At 40.3% G+C, this 25,336-nt stretch overlaps 7 protein-coding genes across 7 annotated transcripts; 3 read left to right on the top strand and 4 right to left on the bottom strand.

Annotated features, from left to right (window-relative positions):
* Nucleotides 1–5,705: 5,705 nt before the first annotated feature.
* Nucleotides 5,706–10,424, bottom strand: LOC115620366 (N-terminal kinase-like protein). Its single transcript, XM_030513571.1, has 10 exons — nucleotides 9,541–10,424; nucleotides 9,255–9,478; nucleotides 8,871–9,197; nucleotides 8,725–8,803; nucleotides 8,023–8,665; nucleotides 7,803–7,967; nucleotides 7,593–7,738; nucleotides 7,378–7,506; nucleotides 6,897–7,314; nucleotides 5,706–6,837 (listed from the first exon to the last, which is right to left on the bottom strand). The coding sequence occupies exons 1-10, from the start codon at nucleotides 9,916–9,918 to the stop codon at nucleotides 6,710–6,712; spliced, it is 2,637 nt and encodes an 878-aa protein (XP_030369431.1). The 5' UTR covers nucleotides 9,919–10,424; the 3' UTR covers nucleotides 5,706–6,709.
* A 230-nt stretch (nucleotides 10,425–10,654) lies between these two features.
* On the top strand, nucleotides 10,655–11,859 carry LOC115620857 (ATP synthase subunit gamma, mitochondrial). The gene is made up of 2 exons (XM_030514303.1): nucleotides 10,655–10,745; nucleotides 10,797–11,859. The coding sequence occupies exon 2, from the start codon at nucleotides 10,817–10,819 to the stop codon at nucleotides 11,708–11,710; it is 894 nt and encodes a 297-aa protein (XP_030370163.1). The 5' UTR covers nucleotides 10,655–10,745; nucleotides 10,797–10,816; the 3' UTR covers nucleotides 11,711–11,859.
* Nucleotides 11,860–11,863: 4 nt separating this feature from the next.
* Nucleotides 11,864–14,035, bottom strand: LOC115620856 (integrator complex subunit 11). The gene is made up of 3 exons (XM_030514302.1): nucleotides 13,694–14,035; nucleotides 12,634–13,608; nucleotides 11,864–12,572 (listed from the first exon to the last, which is right to left on the bottom strand). Exons 1-3 carry the CDS (start codon nucleotides 13,905–13,907, stop codon nucleotides 11,968–11,970), a joined length of 1,794 nt encoding a protein of 597 aa, XP_030370162.1. The 5' UTR covers nucleotides 13,908–14,035; the 3' UTR covers nucleotides 11,864–11,967.
* Nucleotides 14,036–14,210: 175 nt separating this feature from the next.
* Nucleotides 14,211–19,267, top strand: LOC115621166 (GATOR complex protein WDR24). The gene is made up of 8 exons (XM_030514728.1): nucleotides 14,211–14,334; nucleotides 14,401–15,049; nucleotides 15,110–15,442; nucleotides 17,006–17,090; nucleotides 17,146–17,298; nucleotides 17,366–17,830; nucleotides 17,904–18,089; nucleotides 18,404–19,267. The coding sequence occupies exons 1-8, from the start codon at nucleotides 14,211–14,213 to the stop codon at nucleotides 18,755–18,757; spliced, it is 2,349 nt and encodes a 782-aa protein (XP_030370588.1). The 3' UTR covers nucleotides 18,758–19,267.
* Nucleotides 19,067–21,071, bottom strand: LOC115621167 (probable glucosamine 6-phosphate N-acetyltransferase). The gene is made up of 5 exons (XM_030514729.1): nucleotides 20,815–21,071; nucleotides 20,117–20,327; nucleotides 19,927–20,054; nucleotides 19,800–19,861; nucleotides 19,067–19,736 (listed from the first exon to the last, which is right to left on the bottom strand). The coding sequence occupies exons 1-5, from the start codon at nucleotides 20,815–20,817 to the stop codon at nucleotides 19,496–19,498; spliced, it is 645 nt and encodes a 214-aa protein (XP_030370589.1). The 5' UTR covers nucleotides 20,818–21,071; the 3' UTR covers nucleotides 19,067–19,495.
* A 158-nt stretch (nucleotides 21,072–21,229) lies between these two features.
* LOC115620723 (complex I intermediate-associated protein 30, mitochondrial) lies at nucleotides 21,230–22,314 on the bottom strand. The gene is made up of 2 exons (XM_030514102.1): nucleotides 21,773–22,314; nucleotides 21,230–21,716 (listed from the first exon to the last, which is right to left on the bottom strand). The coding sequence occupies exons 1-2, from the start codon at nucleotides 22,244–22,246 to the stop codon at nucleotides 21,300–21,302; spliced, it is 891 nt and encodes a 296-aa protein (XP_030369962.1). The 5' UTR covers nucleotides 22,247–22,314; the 3' UTR covers nucleotides 21,230–21,299.
* A 70-nt stretch (nucleotides 22,315–22,384) lies between these two features.
* Nucleotides 22,385–23,864, top strand: LOC115620722 (dehydrogenase/reductase SDR family protein 7-like). Its single transcript, XM_030514101.1, has 5 exons — nucleotides 22,385–22,634; nucleotides 22,689–22,832; nucleotides 22,886–23,102; nucleotides 23,156–23,401; nucleotides 23,475–23,864. Exons 1-5 carry the CDS (start codon nucleotides 22,476–22,478, stop codon nucleotides 23,684–23,686), a joined length of 978 nt encoding a protein of 325 aa, XP_030369961.1. The 5' UTR covers nucleotides 22,385–22,475; the 3' UTR covers nucleotides 23,687–23,864.
* The last annotated feature ends 1,472 nt before the right edge of the window (nucleotides 23,865–25,336 follow it).

Raw genomic sequence — 25,336 nt, 5'->3', positions numbered from 1 at the left:
TATGATATGGGAATGTCGTTGGTTCTAGGCGTATTATCTGTGTCCGTCGAAAGAAAGTTCTCATCCTCTTACACGATTTGGATTCGTGTCGATCATAGCTATACATATAAATTCTATGCTATTCTAATTCTTATTTTATTTAATAAATCAAAAAATAGTGCTGTCGATATGTATTTATTTCAAAATAAAATAATGATATGTAATAATATAATTTTAACTAAGAAAAAGCTGTACAATAACGTCTATGAATGCCTCCGACACGCTGGGGGAATTTGATTTGTCATTTGGCCAACTAAGCCCCGAATCGCAGCCATATGTGGTCGGAGACATTATAGACCTAACAAACTAAAAAATAGTAAGAAGAGGAGGAAAAATAATTCTACTTAAAAGCTAATTAAAAGGGCAATATCCAACCCGGTGGGGGAAAATTTGAATTCCAGTCCGGCAAGCGATATGCGTGCTAGCAGCTGACACTTTTCAGTGTAGGGTATCGGAATAATAACAACGGCGATAATGACAACAGAAATAGCCAAGTAAAACAAAAAGCATTAACAAATGCAACTGCAGCTAATTTGAAATTTTAAACAATTTTTTCAACAACAAAAGATTTGCCGAAAACAAGCCCCACTAGGCACAGTCGCAGTCGCAGCCTCGGTCTCGGCCTCAGTCGCAGTCACAGTCACAGTCGCGAAACGCTGCGGTCGCGCTTTGATTGAATTGAATACGATTCGAATGCACGAAAAAAATGAAAAAAAAAAAACAAAACACAAAACAAAACAAAACCAAACTTAAATTTAATGCATTTTTCGCGCGCTTACAGCAAATTATGTGAATATTTATGCACATAACTATTTATGTACAGCATCAGTCGTATGAATAGGTACACAAGAATGGTAGGGCTGATGTTGTTAGTTATGATTTTTCGGAAATCGGAAATTGCATGTTAATCTAGATTTCAATAATTTTAAAGTATGTACACGTATATAGACGAGTATATAAAAATTGATCAATTATGTAAGAAAACAATATTTCAAATTGTACAATTTTACACTCCCGATCGATTGAATTTCATTTTTTCATATTTTTCGGGTGTTTTTTGTATAGTGCAAATAATTTGTTAGTAAAAAAAACGGCCAAAAAAATCTCGCTCCCCTGAGCTAAATCCTGGCTACGCCCATGGGGCTCTCGACTAGAAATTTTGTGCCCACCGCTGATTTAAATCATTCACGAGTGTTATAATTTGATAATAAATGTAATGTTAAATGTTAACAGAAACAATAATATACTTATTTGTAAATAAATCGGTTACATCGGTGCAAAAAAATTAGTTCTGGATACGCGATATTAGAGTTTTACATATTTTCCCCTTTAGATTTCAGAAAATATAGAACCGGAAATAATAAAAAACTAATTGGAAACTTTGATTGTATTGCAAAAAGATGAAATTAAATAAATCAAATATCAATCAAGGTTTTCCAAATAAATGAAATATTCGTGAAAACAAACTCTCACAAATTGCATGTCGTTTGCTATTCCAAAGGATTGAATCTTTTATAATAATCAGACAACTAATTCAAATACTTGTCAACTCCTGGAGAAGAACAAGAACTTTATTCCTTCATGAGAATAATAGTATACTTGTATATTATAAACGTGTTAATACTGTGTTAAAAGTCAGCATTTTCTACCATCAAGTATGACAACAATATTTTCAACATTCTATTTAGTGTCAATATCTCCATAAATTACAAGTTGATCACTAAAAAAAAACTAAAGTCATACTGCCAATATAGTCGCTATATTATACTTATAATGATCTGATATGGTTTGTTATTATGCTTTATTATCTGGGTTTCTCTAAAAGAAGCCTTAATGCAAAGATCAATGCGAACCGGACTATAGCAAAGGTACAGTGGAGTTTTTAATTTAGGGATTTAGTTACTTGTTCATCGTTGAAAACCCTAATATCGTATATAGTACGTATATGCACAGCGAAAACCAATTTTTTGATAAAACGAATGGAATTTTGTTGCGGATATGAAACCTACCTTAATATTTACGGTCGTGCCGGATACCTGCGACTCGCCCCAGCTAGCTTCAATGGATTATACGCCATAAGTAAACCGTAAATTTATGTCCAAAAACAAAAAAAAAAAAACACAATTCAAGTGTAATTGCAACAGCAGCAGTAAAGAGAAAAAATTACCAGGTAATTATACTATATACTACTTATATATATATACTTATAGAGTGCAAGACCGCCATTTGCAAGCGCGGTTTATGTTCGAAATTCTGGATTTCTATGGCTAACAAATTTAGCCTCACGTGCAAAGTAAAATCCATGAAGTTGTTCACAAAACTATTGCACCCGAAGTGGTGCATCTATCCAAATGGCTGGCACTGTATGAATGCATGTGTGTTGTTGTTGCCGCGCGCACACCTGCGTGCAAAATCGTGCCGGCATCAGTGACAAAATATTTCAAGTTTAATAAGCGAAAAATGGGTGCCATTTGAGATGGTGATGGTGATGATGATGATGGATGCTGCCAGTCAGTCCGTCAGTCAGTCAAGTCAGTCGGGGAGACATAGAGACACTCAGATCTCATGTTACAGCAACCACCCCCCGTTGGCTCGAGGGCAGTCGAAATTAACATAATGATCTCAATATTTGCACAACTTTATCACGACCAACTATTTAATTATACGCTTTGTGGAGGCCTTTGTGTTGTCGCTACTTTTGCCCGTTCGCGTAATTTCTGGCCCACAGATTAGACACGCAAGCTAGACGGACGGAAAGACGGACTGACAGGGCGTATGAGTAATGCAAGTGCAGCGCTATCGCTCCAAGTTCTCTTCTAGTTTTTGTTTTCCCCTTTCATGCACCCATCTCGTCATCCTCCATCCCCCTTCCCCACAACGCTTCTATGGGGAGTGGTGGTGCTGTTGCTGCTGTTCTTAGCTATGACTTCAGCATTTAAAAATAAATTTCAAGCAAGTCGTTTTGGTTTCCAAAGGCATACTATTTTGGGGCAGATTTTTGCTGAAGTCGAGCACCACAGCACCACAGCGACAACAATGGCAGCAATTACTCATGCAAGGGCAGCCACAATTGCAGCCGCAACAACTTCAAGTGCAACAAATTAACAGAGAACGGGCGCGTGAGAAAGCTGGGCCATAAAATTGCAGCATTTTGTTGACGGCCAGACTTTAAATACAAACATACTACATGTATATAGACATTTATAGCCCAATGTGCATTTTTATATTAGTAGAGCAAATGGCGTGATGTTGGCGAATTTCTAAAAGCGAAACCATTAAAAAAGATCGCCAGCCACTAAGACTCTAATGTAGGTTATACAAGTATCTCTAAAAAAGACTATATATGGTAGTATGTATTCAAAAGCAAATTAAATGTTGGCTCATTTGGTTGGCATTTTGTGGGATCATCATTTCTTATGCAAATTATGCAATAACCTGTAATCCTTAGAGGCCTGCATGTACTACGGTTTTTTGTTTTGAAAGTTCTATTCATCGGTAAAAAAAATTATTAGAAATGCTTAAATACCCAGTACTCTCATAAAAAGACAAATTATAGTTGTATATTTTTGGCCATACCTTCCTTTAAAGTTTTAAATTAAATAAATGAATAAATGAGTCGGCATACGAAGTTCGGTTAATCTAGATTCTATACTTTTGCAGATCCTTATATTCATACAGACAGACGAACATGTCTACTTGTATATCGACTCGTCTTATAATGCTGATCAAGAATATACCATATCAATATACTTTCTGGGGTCTGCATCGCCTTCATATGGCTGTTTCGATCAGAATAATTTCAAAATACCCGTTTATCCTTTTAGCAGGAGAAGTTCATAGAGAATTGGCTTTGTTCTTTCCCATTTCATGTAATATCTTATAACATGAACGAATATCGGGCGGAATCCCCATCAATTTTCCAAATTAGAAAATATTTTCTATCTTGTACTTAAAGGGTAGTTAAGTGAGCGTTCTTATATCAGAAGGAGAAAGTACAAGTATGTAGCAGTAATGTACAAGTATTTATATTTTTGATCAGCATGTAGAAACGAGTTGATATAGCCATGTCCGTCTGTATGAATAAAAGTATGCCGGAGAGTATAAGAGCTATCGTAGAATCACCAACTTGGTATTCATATCTATACATCTGAGACAAAAGCAAAACAAGGCTGTGTGTGCTTTCTGCTACACTTCCCCGAAAGCAACTACATTCAGTTAGTCTCAAGATCAAAGAATTCAATCAAAGCAGCTCCACTAATAGCTCCTTCCGCCAATTTGTTATCGCCTTTCTGGTTTTTAACTCTTCATAATGTTTTTATCTAAATTCTCTCTCTTATTTAAAAACGGATCTCGGCACATGTCTGGCCATTCCGGTAGTCCCACAAGGTTGTTATCATTTTGTCAGTGCATCGTTTTGGTTAAGCGCTCCACAATTAGAACTAATAATCCAATGGAAAAATCACTTTCGATTCCTTGTGCAACTCTTTCTCTCCAGACAGGGGAAAGATAGTGAAACCAGCTGTTTAAATGACCATTTGGAGAAGGCGGTTTGAAGCAATTGCTTTAATTGTTGTCATTATCGAACAAAGCAAAACAGCTGACAAAACAAACTTATAATGTCCATGTAGTGGGTGCGTAAATAAAAATTGAAGACTTGAAATGCTTAGCGATGTCGGTTACAAGCAACAAAGTACAGATGTCTGTAGGTATATAGATAATATCTACATATATGTATGTATAGTAATACATTTGTTAATTGCTTTAAATTTGATGTGCGATAAAGTTAAACTCATTTATAAATCGTTTTAGTTTTTATTTTATTGATGATTAGCACTAATTTTGTTTGTTTTGTATTACCACTTTCAATGAATTCTTTGCAGTCTTAAAAATTTGTCTAAACAATAAATTTCCATGTTCTTTTAATTTTAAATATTTATCTTCTTTGCTATGATTTTGTGTTTTCTTGCTCTAATAGTAGTTGCTCCAAGAAATGCGTTTTCTAGAAATATTTTCAAAATTATGCCAAAATAGTATCTAGAGGGAGTTGCATTACGTTTCAATACAATACAATACAATACGTTCATTACAATGAATACAGACACACACACACATTTACAAAGAGACGCGACGAAAGACAGCGAGAATGTTTTGAGAAAACACCGAGTTCTTTTGTAATATGTATATTTTGCTTAGTTTCGATAAAAAACAATGAGATTTTTAAAAAACAATTTCAATATTTATGGAAAAATTGTACACTGATATTGAGGTATTGGAAAAAATCGGCGTATATGTATGTTAGTCATTAATCAAATGTTATGCATATAATGCAATTATATGTACAAACTCTATATATCTATATGTATGTACTCGTACGTAACTCTACTAGTTTGACATGCAAAAATGGCCTGCGCTGGGAGCAAATGTTGCGCTTGGTGCTGTTAGTGGGAAAATTCACGTTCAAAAATCAACAACATGTATGAAAAACAAATGGAACGATTTCTCGTTCCCATAGCAACATATTATTTAACGGGTGCGCTTTCTTTTACTAAGTACTGGATAAGCTTAAATACTTTCCGGCCTTCAATGGTATCTGCCTGTTGATTCTATAGTTAATTTGTTTATGTTCTTTTATGTTGCTTTGCTTTTTGGTTTGGATTCCATCAAGGTTAAGGTACTATAAAAATACTTTTTATTTAATTTTTGTTTTTATTAAAAGTCACAATTGTTTTCTGTATTCGCTCTATCGGAAAATACGTTACATTTCTCTGGGAAAAATAATTAATTTACTTTATGTACAACCAAAGACATTAGCATTAGCTTTGAAAAATGGGAGAATATGAAGAACGTTCTTTCACAATATCAATTTGACACGACAATCACACAACTGGAGAAATCTTGTACGTACACTTTACAGAGGCATATCGTCGTCTATGGGTTCGATTTAACATTAGATCGTTCTGTGAGGAAAACAGAGTGTGTGTAGTTTTGTTATTGAAGAAGACATTACGACACTTTTCCTTTTCTTTTTTTGATATAGTTTCTCAGCCATAAGGCTTCGCATTAATTTTGTTTTTTCTAGATTTTTTTTCGTTTTTTTTTTTTTGTTTCGATCAGTTAGTCGCTTACTAAAGTATAAATTTGAAATAATTTACTAGCTACTTGTTATTTTTATCTTTTTCTTTTTTGTGTTATAAATTACGATTCAAGTTACATTCGTTAGCGTAGAGAGCGTAAATAAAATATTTCCGAACGCTCTATTATCCAACAAAGTTCAAGTAATATCGTGCACAGCTAGCTTTCAAAATGCAAAATACATACATATATCTATTTTATGCATACATACATATGTATGTACATATATCATAAGTTAAACGTATCTGTATGGAGTTTAATTGCGTATTCTAAACAACGGCTTGTACATTAACTTAACAGAAAATTTTAATACGTCCCTCTTTTTCTCTTCGTCGTGCGTATGCGTTGGGAAATCGAAGAGACTCAATAATTCCTTGCATTTAATGCAATGCCATAGCGCAAACGCATACACATCAAAATACATTTACATAATATGTACCTCATACTTTGTAGGCTTAGTTTGAGTAATAGCTAGGAAATATACAAATCGAATATATGCTCATGCTTGCAGATCAAGCATCGGTCTTCGTGATTTCTTTTAAAGCTTTTTAGCGCCCAATTTCATTGGGCCACTGACGCGTTGAGCACGACGAGCCTCCAGCTCCCGTTGTCGTTGCAGCTTCTTTTCCTCACGTTTTCGACGGGCCTCGTCCAGTTTACTGTTGCCTATGAAAACAAATAATTGGATTATGACTATGCTATTAATATGATTATGTGTAACTCACCCATGCCTGGCTCATCAATGGGCTCGAATTCGCCATCGGCCCACGAATCACTATTCCAATTAGCATTGTGCGTGGAGTGGTTTATCAACGATGAGGGCGGTGGTGGGCTTATGTTATTGCAATTGGTGAAGGCGCCAGGCGTAGTTGGCGATGTGGTGCTGCTTGACAAATTGGCAAGCTCTTTTGGTCGCAGCGTTGACTGTAGTTGTTGTTGTTGCTTCGATGGTGATGTTACGTGGGAGTTAAGCTTGGCCAGTGGTTCGATGAGTTCGTTGAGTTCGTGCTGCAGCAACTGCTGTTGATGCTGATGCGGCAGGAGCGGCCTATGTTGCTGGCTGGATGATGTCGTTGAGGATATCGATTGTCGTGCCAACTGCTGTTGTTGCTGCTCCTGTTCTGCCTGTTCCTCCTCCTCACACTGTTTAGGGTTTGTGGGATTTTAGAAAAATTGCTTTGCAAAACTTATGCTTTTCTGACTTACCGGATCTTCTTCAAGACTGCCCCACTCTTCGTTGTCCCAACCATCCCGGACTTCACTCAAGGCATTGGTCGCAATCAGCTGGCCATTGTTTGAATTTGCAGCCAGCGGACTGCTTGGATCCTGTGAGGTCTACAAAAAAAAAGGTTGTTAGGTATTATATTATATTATATATATATTATGAGTTATTAATTATTAATTGTTGTAGTTACACTTACGTCCATTTCACCCCAGTTCTCATTGTCCCAATCGTTATTGCCATAGTCCGATGCTGACGCCGATGTATCATTGCTTTCATGCTCAAGCGATGTCATGGACGTAACACTGCTTGTGGTGGTTGAGAGACTGCTGCTGGAAGGTTGCTCTGTGGGCAATATTAAATGGATTATCGGGGCAGCCCGGACGCATTTAATACACAAACTACTTACCTAGTGATGCGGGCTTAGAGAGATTACGTCCAGTTAAAGGCGGTCGTGGTCTTGAGGAATCGCTTTGGCTGCGATAGAACTTGGCGGTCACTGCAGTAACGGCCCAGCCGGCCCAAGTGGCCGCTGCATTGCCAATCGAAGGTGTGGCTGTGTGCACATCGGCTTCTGTTGGTAGAGGTTAACGTATCTAATTCTAATAGAGTATTAATTCAATACTTGCCCATTGTTTCGCGTAAACTTGGATCATCCGAGACCTTTTCTAGTTTCCCCAGGAAACCTTTGATTGTTTTGAATGCCGGGTCGCGTACGGTTTTCTCAGGGTCAACGGTCAGGGAACACAGTGATGGTAAGACACGATTTGCCACCTCGCTGAGCAAAAAATATTGCTGAGTTGCTGCCAAGGCAAGGACGCCGGCCACCCGAGCCGGTGGGAAGGGGTCACGCATAGCACGAATAAACGCGGACACGAGAACACGCTGGCGCACCTGTGGATGCAAATGTGGCGCTATCTTTCCTAAGCACACCGTCGTATTCGTGCGAATTCCGCCCTGATCATCACGTGCCTGCAAACGTGCAAAATGTCGCAGCACCTCCACATTTAAATTGTTGTAGTTTAGCTTTGGAGCCAAATGTATAATCGACTTCACTGTCTGCTCGCGTATTGTGGCGTTTGTATCTAGGAAACCATGAGCTACTTGAGGAAATATCTGATCGTTCACTACTTGCGGCTGCAAATGTGCAATAAATAGATCCAATTGCTGAAGCAGGCGCGAACGTGTAACACGATCTGTGGAAGCAAACAGCTTAACAACGCAGGGAACAATGCGTTTTTGATATTCCGTTTCGTCCAGAAGTTTTCCCAGCTAAAAATAATCAGAGCATTCATGTTAAAGTGATAATGTAATTTTTGAACGCTGCTTACTTTAAACATGGGAGCTAACACCGCCGAGCCCGCATCTCCATATTCATAAGCTGTTATCAGTTGTGGAAGTATTTTGTGTCTGTACAAAGAACAGACATAATTAGATAAGCAAACGGGATCAGCTAAATATATTTTTAGTGACCTACTTGCAGACATTGTCGGGAAAGTTGTCAAGATGAGTTGTAAGGCCGCTGAAGAAGCGATTTTTCTCAGCTTTATCCTTGATTTGTATTTCTTCCAGAAATAACAATGTGTCCACTAAATCGTTTTTAAAAAAACCACCCGGCTTGCGGCAGCGCGTTATAATGTCGGCTGGATTGGGACGATTTGAAGGCGATGCACCGACAAGCTCACAATAAAGCGATTGCAGCGATTTGGGTATGTGATCAATATCCTTAAGATTAGAACGCTGTTTAAGTACGCCATTAAAAGCCTCCCACACCAGGCAACCTAGACCCCACATGTCCACGGAACTGTAGGTAGATAAAATATTAAAATGGGTGATTCGTGAGTCATAGATAAAATATTACCATTTTGTGGTCGCTTTGAGCTTGCTCTGATCATTCTTCTCCGGCGGGTCATACACCTCCAGGGTGACAGGTATTTTTACTGGAGGCATGGGGTTGCCATCTGCTGCCGATACGTACTCCAGACTGCCCAGTTTCCATTCACCGGAGGAATTTACAAAAACAGACCAGGCCGACACGTTGTTGTGTCGCAAATTACCATCGTTATTCAGAAATGAGAGGGCGCGCTATATAAAGAACATTTGTATCAGATAATCTGCTGATTCTTTCTCATAAAATTTATTCTTACTGTTATTTGAAAGACGCCCCAGGCTAAATAAAGTCCCTTTTGAACATTGTCTGTAGCAAGTCGTGCGGAATATATGCCCAGAGGTTCCACGGATTCGGTAGCCACATACAGCATCTTGTCAGTCTCTAGCGAGTCCAAGTACTGTAGAATGCTCGGGTGACGCAACGTTTTTAGGCGCTTGAGAGCCGCTTTGGCCAGCTCACATTTTGTATCTGACCCACTACGTATGTCATAGATAAAGACGGACACTTCCTCTTGGGTGCCCTTGCGCTTGGCCTTGTGGAGTGTCCATATGGAGTAGTTGTCAAAGCCAAGCACTGGTTCGCCAATATCGTACGGAAAATCTTTTGAAGAGTCGCGCGAGAAGAACGACCACATGATGTGTTTTGCTCGACGGCTCAATATTTTGTTACTGTTTGTGTCACACAACGTCCGACAGACCCCCAAATACCAACAACACCTCCACCACTTTGTGCACACACACACACACACGCACAGCTGTTGCTGTTGATTATTGTTAAACGCACCACTGGAAGTTAATATCAAAGCGTGTATTCTTCCTTGCTTTTGGCATTAAAATTGTTTGCGATCTTCCAATTTGCCAGTTGTTAACTTTTTACCTTGTTGCACTTTAGTTATCTACTACATGCAAATCGCCTTCTTTACTCGCCCTCTCGGTTGAATGTACATCCGTCTATAGCTTCTTTAACATACTCTAGGTCTTTTTATGCACGTCTGTGTTGCCTTGAGTGGTTTCATTATTTTGCTTGGTACGAAACGGGGTTTAGTACATGTAAGTTGCACTATATTACATTATAAATATTGCACTTAATTAATATAAGCGAAATCTTCAAAGTACGAGTACGTCAGCTTTTATCTTCTTCTTTTTTTGCTTTTGGTAAGTGATGGCACGCGAAGAAAATTGCGCTCAATCGACTATTGAAGCAGCTGACCAAATCTTGTTATCGAAAATCCGTTTTCTGGTAGAATCTTAAATAAATTGTCAACATCGTGTATTTGATCAATAGATTTTTTTGTTATATTAAATTGACAATCTAAATTAAATTAAACTATTATATTGCAAAGCGATCATTTTTGCCATTCACACCTTAAATCGTTTTTATAACCACACCATGCAGTTTGGCAAATGTGAAGAGAGTTGGCAGCACCGTTGTGTTATAACATTCGTCGCCATTCACACGCAGGTAAATTTTTGCAGTAGCCGTCGTGAAAATTTAGCTAACTTTGTCGTGCAGGATTTTCAACAGCTTACAGGATGATGATGCAACGCTCCATGCTCTTGCTACCCCTGGCGGTTGAAGCCACGATGCATGCCCAACAGCAACGTGGTATGGCCACTTTGCAGTCAATTTCCATTCGCTTGAAATCAGTGAAGAACATTCAGAAAATTACGCAATCAATGAAGATGGTGTCCGCCGCAAAATACGCCAGGGCGGAGCGTGATTTGAAGGCGGCGCGTCCTTATGGCATTGGAGCGCAACAGTTCTTCGAAAAGACCGAGATCCAGGTCGATGAGAAGGCCGAACCCAAGAAGCTTCTTATCGCGATGACATCCGATCGTGGTCTCTGCGGCGCTGTGCACACCGGTGTGGCCCGTCACATCCGCAACGAGCTTGCTAAGGACGATGTTAACACCAAGATTTTCTGTGTCGGCGACAAGTCGCGCTCGATCCTGGCGCGTCTATACGGCAAGAATATTCTGATGGTAGCCAACGAAGTGGGTCGTCTGCCACCTACCTTCTTGGATGCCTCTAGGATTGCGCATGAGGTCCTGCAAACCGGTTACGAGTATTCCGAGGGACAAATCGTGTACAACAAGTTCAACTCGGTGGTATCTTACTCACTGTCCCAACTGCCCATCTACAGTGGCGCCACTGTGGAGAAGTCGGAGAAGCTGGCGGTCTTCGATTCCCTGGACGCCGATGTCATCCAGAGCTATTTGGAGTTCTCGCTGGCTTCCCTAATCTTTTACACCATGAAGGAAGGCGCTTGCTCTGAGCAATCGTCGCGTATGACTGCCATGGATAACGCCTCGAAGAATGCTGGTGAGATGATTGAAAAGTTGACGCTCATATTCAACCGCACCAGACAGGCTGTCATCACTCGCGAGCTGATTGAAATTATCTCCGGTGCCTCTGCTCTGGAGTAAGAAGTGTAACACTCCAGTTCGAACAGCTCCAAACGATTATAAATCTAATTCAAAAAGCCATTCAAAACGCAGCGCTAGCGCATTGAATATTTAAAGTTACAACTATCAAATTTATCCCGAAAATAAATAGAGTGGAACGAACGAACCAAGTTATTTATGGCGCGTAATTAATATATTTGACCGAGCTTTTATTTCCAGAAACAAAACAGTAAGCTTAAAAACTATGGAATTAAGGCAGCAGCGAAACGCAATTCCCACTAGCACATATTCTGCAAAACGTTGAGTATATAGGCGCCAATGTCTTCGTCCTGATTGGTCCATGTGATCAATATCGTCTTCTGCTTGGGGTCCTTTTCATCCTCTTCGACATTCACTTCTACGGTTTCGATGGTAATGGTGCCGTTGTCTTGCAGCACTACCGTCCACCCAACTAGCTTCTCCTCTAACAACGACTTGAGCTTTTCACTGGTGCGTATCTTTGGACCTGGATCGTCCATTTTAACCTTTGATGTGAATCGCATAACGTGACGGTTAATACCAATTTCTTTGAGTGCTTCGGTCAGATTCTGCAGCATAATGCGATTATCCTTCATGACGAGTACGCCGTGAATAAGTCGCCGACGCTTCGGATCAGGCGGTTGTGCATTGTAGGAGCGCGCCTCGGCCTTTAGGAGGGATATAGATGCGTCAACAGGTATTTTGACGGGCGTGGATATGACACAGGTTTCGCCATTGGCCGGCATATAGGTATCCAAGTTAAACTCATCACGAATTTTAGCACGAAGGAACTTCATCTTCTCCGCTTCGCCATGTACGAGCATCACATTCTTTGGCTCGCAGTTCTGGATAAGCTGCATTATACCTGCAATTGGGGAAAACTCATTATAAAAAGGTTGTTGCCATATTCAAATTATAATTTATACCTTTGGCATCGGCATGTGCCGAAAAGCTCATATACTCCACAGCCATTTTGACCTCAACGACCTGTCTATTTTCGAATTCAACCTTTTTGGCGCCACTTAAAATCTTGTTGCCCACTGTGCCCTGGACACAATAACCGGGCATGATTACCATATTGTTCTCATTGGGGGCCCACTTCTTGAAGATTTGCAACGATAGGCCGGCATGCAGCATGCCCGGTGTCGCAAAGACAACCATGGCACCTGGGTTATCAATATAAGCCTTATCAAATGGCTTTATATGTTTGAAGTCGAACATATTGCGATGCACAAACGTTTTTCGAATCTTTTGATTAGTCCAAGTAATGAACATTTTATAGTAAGTGTTTGCCTTTTCAGTCAGGCCCAATGCAAAATAAATGGGATACTTCAGATTCATGCGCTCCCAGTAGGTTTCTAGAAGAATACACAGTTCCTGAGCGCGTCCCAACGCGAATACAGGAATAAGTACCTTGCCTCCTTTAGCCACACACTCGTGAACCTTTTTGAGAAAGTCGCGCTCCCGACACCGCTTCGAGTCGCGAATGGTGGTTGCATATGTGCTTTCCGATATGAGTAAGTCCGGTCGGCATTTGTCAATCCAAGCTGCGCCGAGGTGCCGATCCGGCGTCATATTATAGTCCCCCGTATAGACGACGCTCTGCGAACCCACTTTGATCCAAAACATAGCTGCGCCCAGCACATGGCCGGCATAGTAGGCCTTTATCTCAAGATCTGTATCCACCATCATGCTCTGGTGCAATGTCACTGGAATAACCTTTTTCATACAGTCCTTGATCATCTGTGTCGTAAAGAAATTCGACTCGCCTTTGCGTTCGACGGCTACCTTCCTCATATCTTCCAACAAGATGGGTGCAATCGCCTTTGTAGGATGCGTCATGTAAATGGGACCGGTGTAGCCAACAATTTCGGACATGTAGGGCAGTGCTCCACAATGATCTAATTGCATAGTTAAAATAAGACTCTAATTTAGTAATATCCATAAAACATTGTGAAACTGATAAACTTTTGAGCGGCCACTCACCCAGGTGGAAATGCGATATGATCACGCAGTCAATATGACTGGTAATAGGTCCTTCGGGCACTATGTACGAAAAATCCGGAAAGCGCCGTTCGTCATTATATCCCATATGCATACCACAATCGAGCATTATATTCTTTCCGCCAATGGAAAGGAGCAGGCAGCTGCGGCCGACGTCTTGGCCGGCTCCAAGGGGTGTTATTTTGATGTCCGGCATGGCGTGGCGATTACCGCGTTAACCAAACTCTTTGTTCTCGGCTGGCGTTTAAATCGTTGATTGTTTAAACAACACAGATATTTCAAGTTTTCCGTACGCGATACGCACAAAAATAAACCAAAAACATGCGACAGTACCAAGCCACTTGTTTTCACATATGGACGGCGATAACTGAGTGCTGCCAATTCAGCGGTTGATTCTTAACTTGGTTGCACTTATTTGGTCTTATCAACAAGAGTAAAAATAAGCGAGTATTGTTTTCGTTTGGTTTTAATAAAACCGAAATTATTGGTGAAGTAGAAAATGCCTGACTCCCCGGAAGATACTTCCGATTCAACAACATCTCTGCGAATCTGCCTGGAGGGACATGCCAACGCTTTGGCCCTCAATAACACAAACACCCAAGTCGCTGTTGCCGGGCGCAGCTGTAAGTCCTAATTCCCCATGCCCTAATTCTTCGTCAACTCTGTTACATTGTTATTTGTTTTTCTAGTACTCAAGGTCTTTGCCATCGATAGCGATGGCGGCTTCGGGTTCACGGAGGTGTGCAATATGCGTGGCGGGAAGAATCAAAATCTCAGTTATTCTTCTAACGACGTGGCTTGGAGCAGCCTAGACAGCAACATATTGGCCACTGCGGCCACCAATGGTGTGGTTTCAGTGTGGGATCTTTCTAAGTTCGGACGACAAAAGCAGCTTTTGGTCTTTAACGAGCACGAGCGAACAGCCCACACCGTCACTTTTCACAGCACCGAGCCGAACATATTGATCTCGGGTTCGCAGGATGGCACCATCAAGTGCTTTGACACAAGATGTGACAAATCTGTGAGCACGTATTTTAGCTCTGAGTCTGTGCGCGATGTCAAGTTCAGTCCGCACACGTTAAATTTGTTTTCCGCTGTCTCGGAAAATGGAAATGTAAAAATGTGGGATATGAGAAAAAGTGACAAATGCGTTGTTCAATACACCGCTCACAGTGGTCCCATCTATACTTGCGATTGGCATCCAACACGTAACTGGTTAGCCACCGGAAGTCGGGATAAACAGATTAAGGTGTGGAATATGGACGGTCGCGTAAACTTAGAGTATACGATACACACCATTGCTGTGGTAGGGCGTGTTAAATGGCGCCCGGAACGGACGTGAGTGCGGAAATATGGTTTTCTATTGAATATTTTCTAATTACTCATTCCTATCCCTAGTTACCACATTGCCAGCTGCGCCTTGGTGATGGACTATAGTGTGCATGTGTGGGATATACGTCGACCCTATATACCCTTCGCTTCGTTTAATGAGCACACAAACGTAACCACAGCCATCGCGTGGCAGGGTAGTAATTCGCATTGTTTGCTATCCACCAGCAAGGACTCCACCATATATAAGCACGCATTTAAGGATGCCACTCGACCAGCATTGAAGGCCAATACCCAAGGCGCTAGTTTGGGTCGTCATGGCGATATCACATTTACCAAGAAAATCAAGGAATATGCGCCAAAGACCAGTGGTGTGTCTAATACAAAAACCACGAGTTTTATGTAAGTCAAAGAAATTTTCAAAAGAATGATAATAGCCAAGGGCGTACGCAGCTTTTACCAAAGGGGGGCCCAAAAAATTAAAATTTGGATTAAATACTGCACGATGTATGTAAAAAATAATCTCTATATACATATGTATGTATATAAAACAGTTTGTCCTGACTGACTGATTGGCAATCAACGCACAGCCCAAACGGTAACGGAGCTAGGAAGCTGAAATTTGGGCACAAGATCCCTCTCACAGTGAAAGTAAGCACTAAGAAGGGATTTTGGAAAACTCGAATTGATCTCAATAAATTATAAGATGTTATTATTGCATTCAAACTTCGATGTATTGATATCGATAGTATCGGTAGATTCAACTATCGAAAGCTTTACTCTAGCAAATTGAGATGTTCATTGTCAGTGCTTTTTGATCGTGGCTCATCGCCGCACGGCATTGATACGATTGTGTGTACGGATGTAAAAAAACATCGATGTGTAGAGCATCGACGAGGTTTTTACCACGATGCATCGATGTTTTCGATGTCATTAACAACATTAAGTAAAATGCTATAACAGTCTCTTTTTATTTCAAGCATCTATGTTGATTACCTCCCTAATAATAGCTTTTTTCTATGGAAAGTTAATTTTTTAAAACAGCGATAAATCGATGTTTTTTTTGCGATGCATCGATCATGCATCGATTTTTTATAAAGAGACATCGATGAACATAAGCATCGATGTTTTCCCATCGGCTTACATCCCTAGTGTGTCATTCCGAGTTCGTGCGTGATCGTATTGACTCAATAAGGCACGAAAAGACACAAGTGTGAATTTAAAATTAGGATATACTCTTATAACTGTTCCCCCTTTTTGCACATAGTCTATCTTAAAACGTTGTGTTATCTCTATATATATATATCAGTTTGTCCTGACTGATTGATAATCAACGCACTGCCCAAACGGTAAAAGCTGAAATTTGGACTCAAGTATCCTTTCATAGTATCCATCATAGTGTATGTGCGCACTAAAAAAGCTTAAAAAAATATAGTGGTCATGTGCAAGGGCGTAGGCAGCTTTTACCAAAGGGGGCGCCAACAAATTAAAATGTTGATTAAATAATGCACGATGCATTTAAAAAATAACTTATGCATACAAGTATGATCAATGAAAAAACTTCAATCAAAACCCCCCCTTCGTACGCCCTTAGTCATGTGTGTGTATGTTTAACGAAATATTTTGGCAAGAACAAAAATGTAACGGACTACTGAACAATTTTTTGTCAAGAACAAAAAATGTTTCTTTAAATAAATAAGGTGAAAACATATGGGTAGGTCATGCACACACAAAATAAATATAATTTGAAACATTATATTGAGCCGGGTTAAGACGGGCAATACCTGCTAGTTTATTTATATGATCAGTGAAAAAACCAACTTAGTAACATTTTAAGGCGAAATAGTGCGTGATAACAAAGAACGTGTGGTCGACTTTATGTGGCAACATTTTTTTAGGGCGGGGGAACGGCATCTCCTGACCCCCCTGCGTACGCCCTTGATATTAACTCAATATTAATTGTAGATCTCGCCGTAAATCTAATGCGAGCGGCGTTGTACAATTCCACTTGGATCACTCAAAGTTGTACATGTTTATCTTAAAGGATACGGTGAGCAATTTGCATTACCAAATGTGGAATCATTTTCAAATATCAATCTATTCAGTTAATGGGCTACCCCGTACACAATACAACCGCTGTGTTGCGCGTCCACGAATCATTTATGGGGTGTGCACGAGAAATGCTGCTAAGTGGCAAGAAGTTGTCCGAGTTGTGTGAGCATAATGCTGAAGTCTGCAAGAAGTACGGTAAACACAATGTAAGTTTATTTGCTCTTTAAAATTTACATGATCGACGTTTTTACATTTCTACATTTTCATTTGAAGGCTACAACATTGTGGAACTTCGTTAAACTCTTTTACGGTAGCAATAATTTTGAGCCGCCCTATGAGCACCGCGCCTCGTTTTCCAATCAAAAGAATCCAACGAATTCGCGCCGAACCACACAGGTAGCCAGTGATTGGGCGCCGCAACGTATTGATATGGGGCAGGATGTGAATGGCAATAGTCAAGAGGCACCTCATGAAATAACCCATGCAGACGATGACGATGCTGAATTAGGCGGCAGTGGCAAGCAACATCCGCCCACTAGCTCCGTTATACTCTCGGAGTCGCAAATTATTAGCGAGATAACTTTTGATAACTTCGAATTACTGCGCAATGGCTTCATTTACGTAGGCCCAGCAGATCTCACAAAAGCTTTAGCATTTCCGGATACTGCCCTGCATCACGACGTCCAAGCAGCGCGTCCACAACTAGATCTTAAAGCGTCGGATCACGAGAAGTCACCAGTAAGTAATCTATTTATTTTGTCTTTGATTAATAATGACACAATTTCTTACATTTAAATCATTTTTCATTTAGCCGCCACATGTACCGAGCGTCTTGAAAGTCAGTCAAATACCGCCCATACCTATGTGGGAGCCACACCAGTTTGTCGCGGACGCTTTAATGCTCCAAAACGATGTGGGTGATGTACAGACAGCCCTAACTGTGCTCATTGTTCTGGGCGATGCTCGGAAACTGCTGCCTATTGAGGATGATCTAGTTGTAAGTAAACAGATCTTCTGAATATCGCTTCCAGTTCGAACTTCTTTTGTCCAACACGTTACATATGGGGGAAAATCGATTTTGTGCTTACAAAAAGAAAAAAAGAAAAAGAGCAAGAAAGAAACACAGGCTACTATTCGTTATCTTCAGATAATTTAATTTGTATTTGGTTTATTTTCAATAGTTTCAACCTCGAATGAACATAGAAACGTTAAAAGACGTTATTCTAATTAAGCCAAATTTGTTTTTAATATGAACAAACAGTATTTAAAATTTTTCATTCAACCATCATGTTATCGCCTGTTTATTTTTAGGAGCATTGGTTCCAGACCTATGTTGATCAGCTCCATCGCTATGACCTGTGGAACGAGGCATGCCTAGTTATCAACCGTTCTTGGTTCCGTTCGGTGCGCCAATTGAATCAACACTCCACCACCATGCACACAAACTGCGGTGAATGTGGCCGGCCCATGACAGCTAACGGATGGTACTGTGAAAAATGTAAATCGATGCAATCGGCCAAGTGCTGTGTCTGCGGATTAATTGTTAGAGGCCTGTACGTTTGGTGTCAGGGCTGCTCGCACGGCGGCCACATCGAGCACCTGCAGAAATACTTTGCCAAGCACGCAAAGTGCCCAAAGTGTGGGCATTTGTGTTCATACTCCTGAGACGAGGAGGATTTTGGGCCATACTTTGACAACACTTAGTTAGAATGGATCCCATTTATACTTGTATGCAGACTCTGTGTGGAGTGTTAAAGTTGAAGTTAATGTAGCCAGTTATGCGCGGCTTTGTTGAATAGTGAATACGTCTTAGTGAAATTATTAATATTACTCTCTATTAGTAAATAAGTAACATAAAACGAAGTCACGGTATTATGAATCTAGCAAGGATCATCTCACTTACTTTATTACTTACAATATAATATTGAAAAGCAAGAATTGATTTTGTATTTTATGATCCTGAGACTTCGTATAATTGTAAAATATTTGTATTTATTCCAATTGGTATGATTATGCACAAAGCTGCACGTTAAGGCTACTTAATGAAGGTGCTCTTAAAGGGTAATATAACTACTACCTTTTAGTGCGCCCATCGAGCAGAAGCAAAAAAGAGAAAGTAAAAAAATTTAGTAAATAAAAATAGCACAAACTGCATTTGTGTTGACTACATGCAAATACATATGTATTACTAATAGTATGTCCTTGAGGTGAGCACTACAATGACACCACCGCCTGCCAGCGCTGTCCAAAAAACCATGCACCAAGCGCAATGAAATTTTGCCTTACTGTTTATGAATATTGGTTTCTGGGCATTGAATTGTAGCATTGCGCTTCGCGCAATTATTGCCATAAATGCGAGTACACTTAAAGCTTGGATTTTGGTGCAGCGTTGGCGGCTAATTGTCAAGAGGGTAAATGAAGGCTCACAGTTTGGCACGCATCACCGCCTGTGTTGACGCCTAAGGCTGTAGTGTTACGCTTGAGATTGGGCGTCTCGTCGTAACGTATGGTCATTGAGTTGGAATTGCCAGGCAAAAGCACGTAGCCTAAGGACTTATAGAATTTAATCAGCTTATCCTTGCAGTCTAGGGACATTTTGTAGCAGCCCAAATGCTCAGCCAGCAGTGACACTGTTACCACAATTCTGAAAATGAGAAGAAAGGTTGGTAAATAATCACCATGTTTTCGAATAGGACAGTGGACTTACAGCTTGCCCAACTGCTTTCCGCGATATGTATCATTAACGACCACATCCTCCAAACGGCCACGCTGCAATGGTACATAATGTAAATGTAATACAAAGCATAGACATTACAGAAGAAAAAGCAGCTTACCACAGAGCAATTGTGGATAAACTTCCGTTCGATTACAAGCGAAGCTGCGCCTATAATCTCATTCTTGCGCGTATCCTCAATGACGGTGACAAAATAATCCCCACTAGCTTTCATTTGCGAGAAACGCGCTGCAAATGTATAAAAGGGTAATTTGAAGTGGTCTTTGTCATCATGCCCACCTGATACTTACTCAAAAACTGCGTGCGTGACACGTTGCCAACGGTCGTGAGCTGAGATAGCAGCTGAAGGAAGCCACGATCAAAGTCCGTATCCTTCAAAGGACGCACTTTTAGCCATGTCTCTCCGGGACTTGCTGCTGAGATAAAGGGTTGAAACTTGGCGGGGCTGCGGTGAAAGTCAAGTTTCAACAGCACATTTGGATCGTAAAGATATGTCTCCTCCTGCAAGCAATTGAATTAATTATATACATACAATATGAGTTCCTACAGTTACCTTTAATTGCACCATTCTGACAACGAAACGCAAATCGTCAACGTCAGCAGTTGGTGCATATACAGTAAAAATAGAAGGTAAAGCGCAACGAGCTGGCTAAACGAAGGCAGTCAACAGGTAACTGAATAATCACAGCTAGCAGGAATGGTAGGTGTGTGTTTTGGGCAACAAGTTTCTTGCGCCAACTGGTTTAGAAGCATAACATTAATGCACACATACATACATACATATGTATGTTCAACAACGAGTCAGTGCAAACCGGTAAAATGTGTAAAACGCCGCTATTATTGATTTTGAAATAGTGCTAGTTTCTCAATTTTGCACATGGATTAGTGTCGCGTTCAAGGTCGCCCCCTCCCCACACTGCAGGCTCACTCAAAATGGTTACTTCCCTTTTATACATCATACATCAGAGAAGTTAGTGGGATCACTTACCATATTCTTATCTTATCTTTCATCAACAAGATGCGGAAGTGTCGGAAATTATATTTTTTCAATAGTTAAAACAACACGCACTGCTTTCGTCAACATTGAAAGACGATGTGAGACTGAGAAATAACAAAAGCGGCCGTTGCTCGCGAACCTCTAATTGGTTGCCGTGAAAACGACAAAGCGGACGAGACACAAACACGTTTCAACAGCAACCCATTACATATATGAAAACAGTTCAATTTGCAATACTAGTACGAATTCGTGCACCTATTTTTCTCATGCCCCCCCAACGACGAATGTAAACATTTAAACAGCTGACTGGCAATTGATAAGGAGCGCAACTAAATTGGTTTTACGATATCGATAAAGGTTTATCGCGAAATAAATCGAGCTCATTTGATCCAAACAGACAGACGGCTTTTTTTGTTGTTGCAACAAACGAAAACTAACTTGTGTTTTATTGGCTCTTGTATAGTTAAATAGATTTACTACGTTGCTGCGATATACTTTTGGGTCTTGTACATTTCGTATGCAAACTCCTCCCGATGACTGGGATCGTATTCCAGACCAACATAGTCGATTTCCAAGCCAAAGGGTCCGTCCATCCCTTTCTTGGCAGCCACTGAGAAACCAAAGTGGGTAACACGATTTAACTGAATAGGGCCCTGGCGATCCTGAACCCGACCCTTGGACGAATAGAAGAACTTGGAGAAGGGTATTTTGGCAATCTGCCAGTGTGGGCCGCCCCGCGTGAACAGCACATAGTGGTAGATATCATTCCACATAATATCGAAGTAGCCTTCGGTGTGTAAATTGATTAGATAACTGCGTCCGTCACCACGCACCTTCATCACTAGCATATTGTACTGCGTCCAGTCGTAGGTGGATTCACGTTTAAATGATTTCTGTGGGCTGGATCTGAAGAAGTTATTTCGTTTTATAATCTTTTGAACTTACTTACGCGCACGCGCTTCGTGCGTATATTGGCATAGCCTGTCCTTTTGATTATACCATCCTTGGTGTGCTCTGAGTTCACCTCACCGTGAAATAAGCCAGCTCCTGATGCACTCAATTCCAATGTTGCACTGCTTTTACCCTCGCCATGATCGCTGTCTGTGGTTACAGTCCATTTGTCAAGCGCATCTGGCGCTTTGAAATCAAACACTACATCTGTTTCGCCTGGTCGAAATACCAAAATCGGATCGCTCACCAGATGTTCCTCCACCTCTTGACGCCAAAGTTTTATCTCCTGCTTTAGTTCGCGGAAACCATCAACTATTAGTTGTTTTTTAGACGGCTCAGGTAGTTTCGTTTTGTAGCCGGATTTCTTTTCGCGCTCCCAGAACGTGCGCTGCGTGGCCGTTGTATGAATCAGCATAGCTCCTCCTGGCGCCAGGCAGTGCAAGCGTTGTGTTTGTCTCAGCAAACTGTGCATTTTAACTATCTAAGCATATTTTATTTAAATGGTTAAAATTTGGCCTAAACTGTGTTAGCCTGAAGTGCAGAGTCGCCGCAAGCGGCAAACGACGTAACAAAACATCAATCAGCTGTTATTGCGGGCAGTCACAATGAAGCGCTGATTTTCTATCGATAACGACGATAATTTGCAGTAACGGAACTTGTTTTTGTTGCAAATCTCGAACTTTGCTCAATAGGAAGTCAACATGCAGGAAGTAGACAAGTGCAACGCATCCTCCAGCGATTGGAATGTGTTATACTGGATTCTGGGGACCGTCTTGATGCCCGTGGCTTTGCCACTGGCACTAATAAATGTGTGGCAGCGTATGCGCGCACATAAGTACCGAAACCAATTACCGGGAAAGGTGCGTAATTTTTCTTTAATACTACATTTTCGTGTTATCAATCAACTCTTGTAGGTTGTGCTCATCACTGGTGCTAGTTCCGGCGTGGGTGAATCTTTGGCGCATGTTTTCTATCGCGCCGGCTGCAAAGTTATATTAGCGGCGCGTCGCGTAGAAGAACTGCAGCGCGTAAAAAGGGACTTAATGGCCCTGGATGTGGTAACATGGTTTAAGTAGTAAAAAGTTTTTATTTTGATTAAGTACTATTCTAGCAACCTGCTTACCCCGCTACTGTGTTGGCACTGGATCTAGCTGAGCTAAATTCAATTCCTGAATTTGCTACGCGTGCTTTGGCGGTGCACAACCAAGTGGACATACTGATCAACAATGGCGGTATTAGCGTGCGTGCTGATGTTGCTTCAACAACAGTCGATGTGGATCTCAAGGTTATGTTAGTTAACTATTTTGGTGCCGTGGCTCTTACTAAAGGTTGTTTTGCAATACAGTTTGGATGGTGATGACTCATGAAACTCTAATTTTAGCTCTATTACCATCCATGACAAAGCGACAGAATGGCCACATTTGCTTCGTCAGCTCGGTGCAGGGTAAATTTGCAATACCACAACGTGCGGCATATTCGGCATCTAAACACGCGCTGCAAGCTTTTGCTGATTCCTTGCGGGCTGAGGTATTCAGCAAGCAGGTGTTCGTTTCCTGCATAAGTCCTGGCTATGTGCGAACGCAGATGTCAATTAATGCTTTGACCGGAGCAGGAAAAAACTACGGCAGTAAGTAAACCTTTATTTGTGCCTTTGTACCTTTATATGTGCACGTATTCTATCTTATTCTTTGCTCTTACAGAAATGGATCCAAGCACCGCGAAGGGTATGTCGCCAGACAAACTTGCGGAGAGCATTTTGCAATGCATTTTGCGCAAAGAGCCTGACATCCTAATATGTGATCTGCAGCCCAAAATTGCCTACTATCTGCGTCACTTCTGTCCCCGACTCTTCTTTTGGATAATGACCAAACGTGCCGCCAAATTGGAGCATCCAGGGGAAAAAAATGATTAAGCACATTTTTAGTTCTAAGCAAACAGAAAATTTGTATTTGGTATTAGTTTGCTTTTCATTTGTTTGTTAATCCAGTTTAGTTTACATCAACAAATATTTAACGGATTTGGGTCGTATTTAACATATGTAAAAGATTTATGGAAAGGTGTATATTACAATTGTGACAGTCATATTGAAATGTGTGGTTTGAAGCGTAGTTGGCTAAATAATTTCATATTTATAAATAAATCGTAAAAAATTAAGAAATTTTTAATTTTGATTAACAAGGGATTGATAGTTCTAACTCAAAATTTAGAAAGCATATGAGGTATAATACATCGCTCTTTTGTTTTTATAAGAAGTTGATCAAGTGACTTTATAATGGAATTTAGTAATACCAGTTGTCCGGAAAAACGGACTGGTATTACAAATAAGGGTGCGTTTTTGACCCCCTAAATTTGGTAAAAAGATAATCCTGGTGCCTAAGTATCACGAGTGTATTTAATTTGTAATTCTCCACCTCGATTTTATATATACATATATACATTTAATATTGTTTTATGATTTTCTTACGTTAGCTTAAGTATGAAAAAACATTAACAATTTCCGAAGATGACATAAGTAAATTCAAGTCAAATAGTTCTAGAATTGTTAATTAAATTTTTACCCAAGTGTAGATAATTACTGTTTTTTTATTTACAACCTAGTACCTGCTCAGTTGACCGGAACCATGTGTTTGTTTATGTTAATATAACAGTGAAGTTCAAGGGAAAACTTACATGAATAACGTTGTATTAACAGCATGTAAGAGAGTAAAGCAAACTCTGTTGCAGCCCACACAATTGTTCGTCTCACTCCACGAGAGCAGACAAGTTCGAACTCACCTGTAGACAACATTATACCTGTTTCGCTGGTCAACATTTACCAAACTATTTCCAGTTTGTTGCCTATTCTCTAAGTCCCTGTGATTTAAGTGCGTACTCACACATACGCGCATAAAATCTATGCATTTAAAAATGCACATATATGCACATATGCATTTAGAAACCTGTGTATTATGTATATATGATATACAAGTAGTGGGCTTCGCCTCCTGCCATCTCGCTTAGCAATCTTCGCATGACATGATAGGAGAAGTAAGCCCCCCAAGCTTAGCCGACCCAAATTGTTTTGCGAATTAGAGATATTAGCTGAATGTTCTCGATAGTTTTCCAGTCGTGCTTCTCGTTGCTAATGAGGCCAATTGGCAATAAGTGTTGCTGTTGGTGAAGACTAATTTAATTTTAAACTGTTGACTTAAATCGCAGCCACTGAGGTTGTTTATAAAAGTTTTCAGTTTTCCCAATAAAAATTTTCTATTTGGTGAGGGAATATGTTAAGACTCCCGTCAATGTGGATAAATTGGATAGAGTAAATATCTTTATAAGAGTATGTACATAAATAATAAAATAGGCACGCCCGACCAATATTTCGCAAAATGCAATGAGGTGGTTTTCCATCTAAGAATATATTGTCGGGAGTTGTGCATGCAAAAACTTACCAAAATTTCATCGCGTTGGTAAAAGTAATTTGTTATATTATAAAGAATTAACATTTTTATTTGAAAGAATTAGTTAAACATTCGTTTCTGTAACATAACATTGCAGATCCAGTCAAGGCGTTCTAATAAGA

The sequence above is a fragment of the Scaptodrosophila lebanonensis genome, unplaced genomic scaffold (genome assembly GCF_003285725.1).
Source record: "Scaptodrosophila lebanonensis strain 11010-0011.00,11010-0021.00 unplaced genomic scaffold, SlebRS2 tig00000024-arrow-pilon, whole genome shotgun sequence".
In the NCBI taxonomy this organism is placed as follows: domain Eukaryota; kingdom Metazoa; phylum Arthropoda; class Insecta; order Diptera; family Drosophilidae; genus Scaptodrosophila; species Scaptodrosophila lebanonensis.
This window is presented reverse-complemented; position numbering and strand designations above follow the sequence as displayed.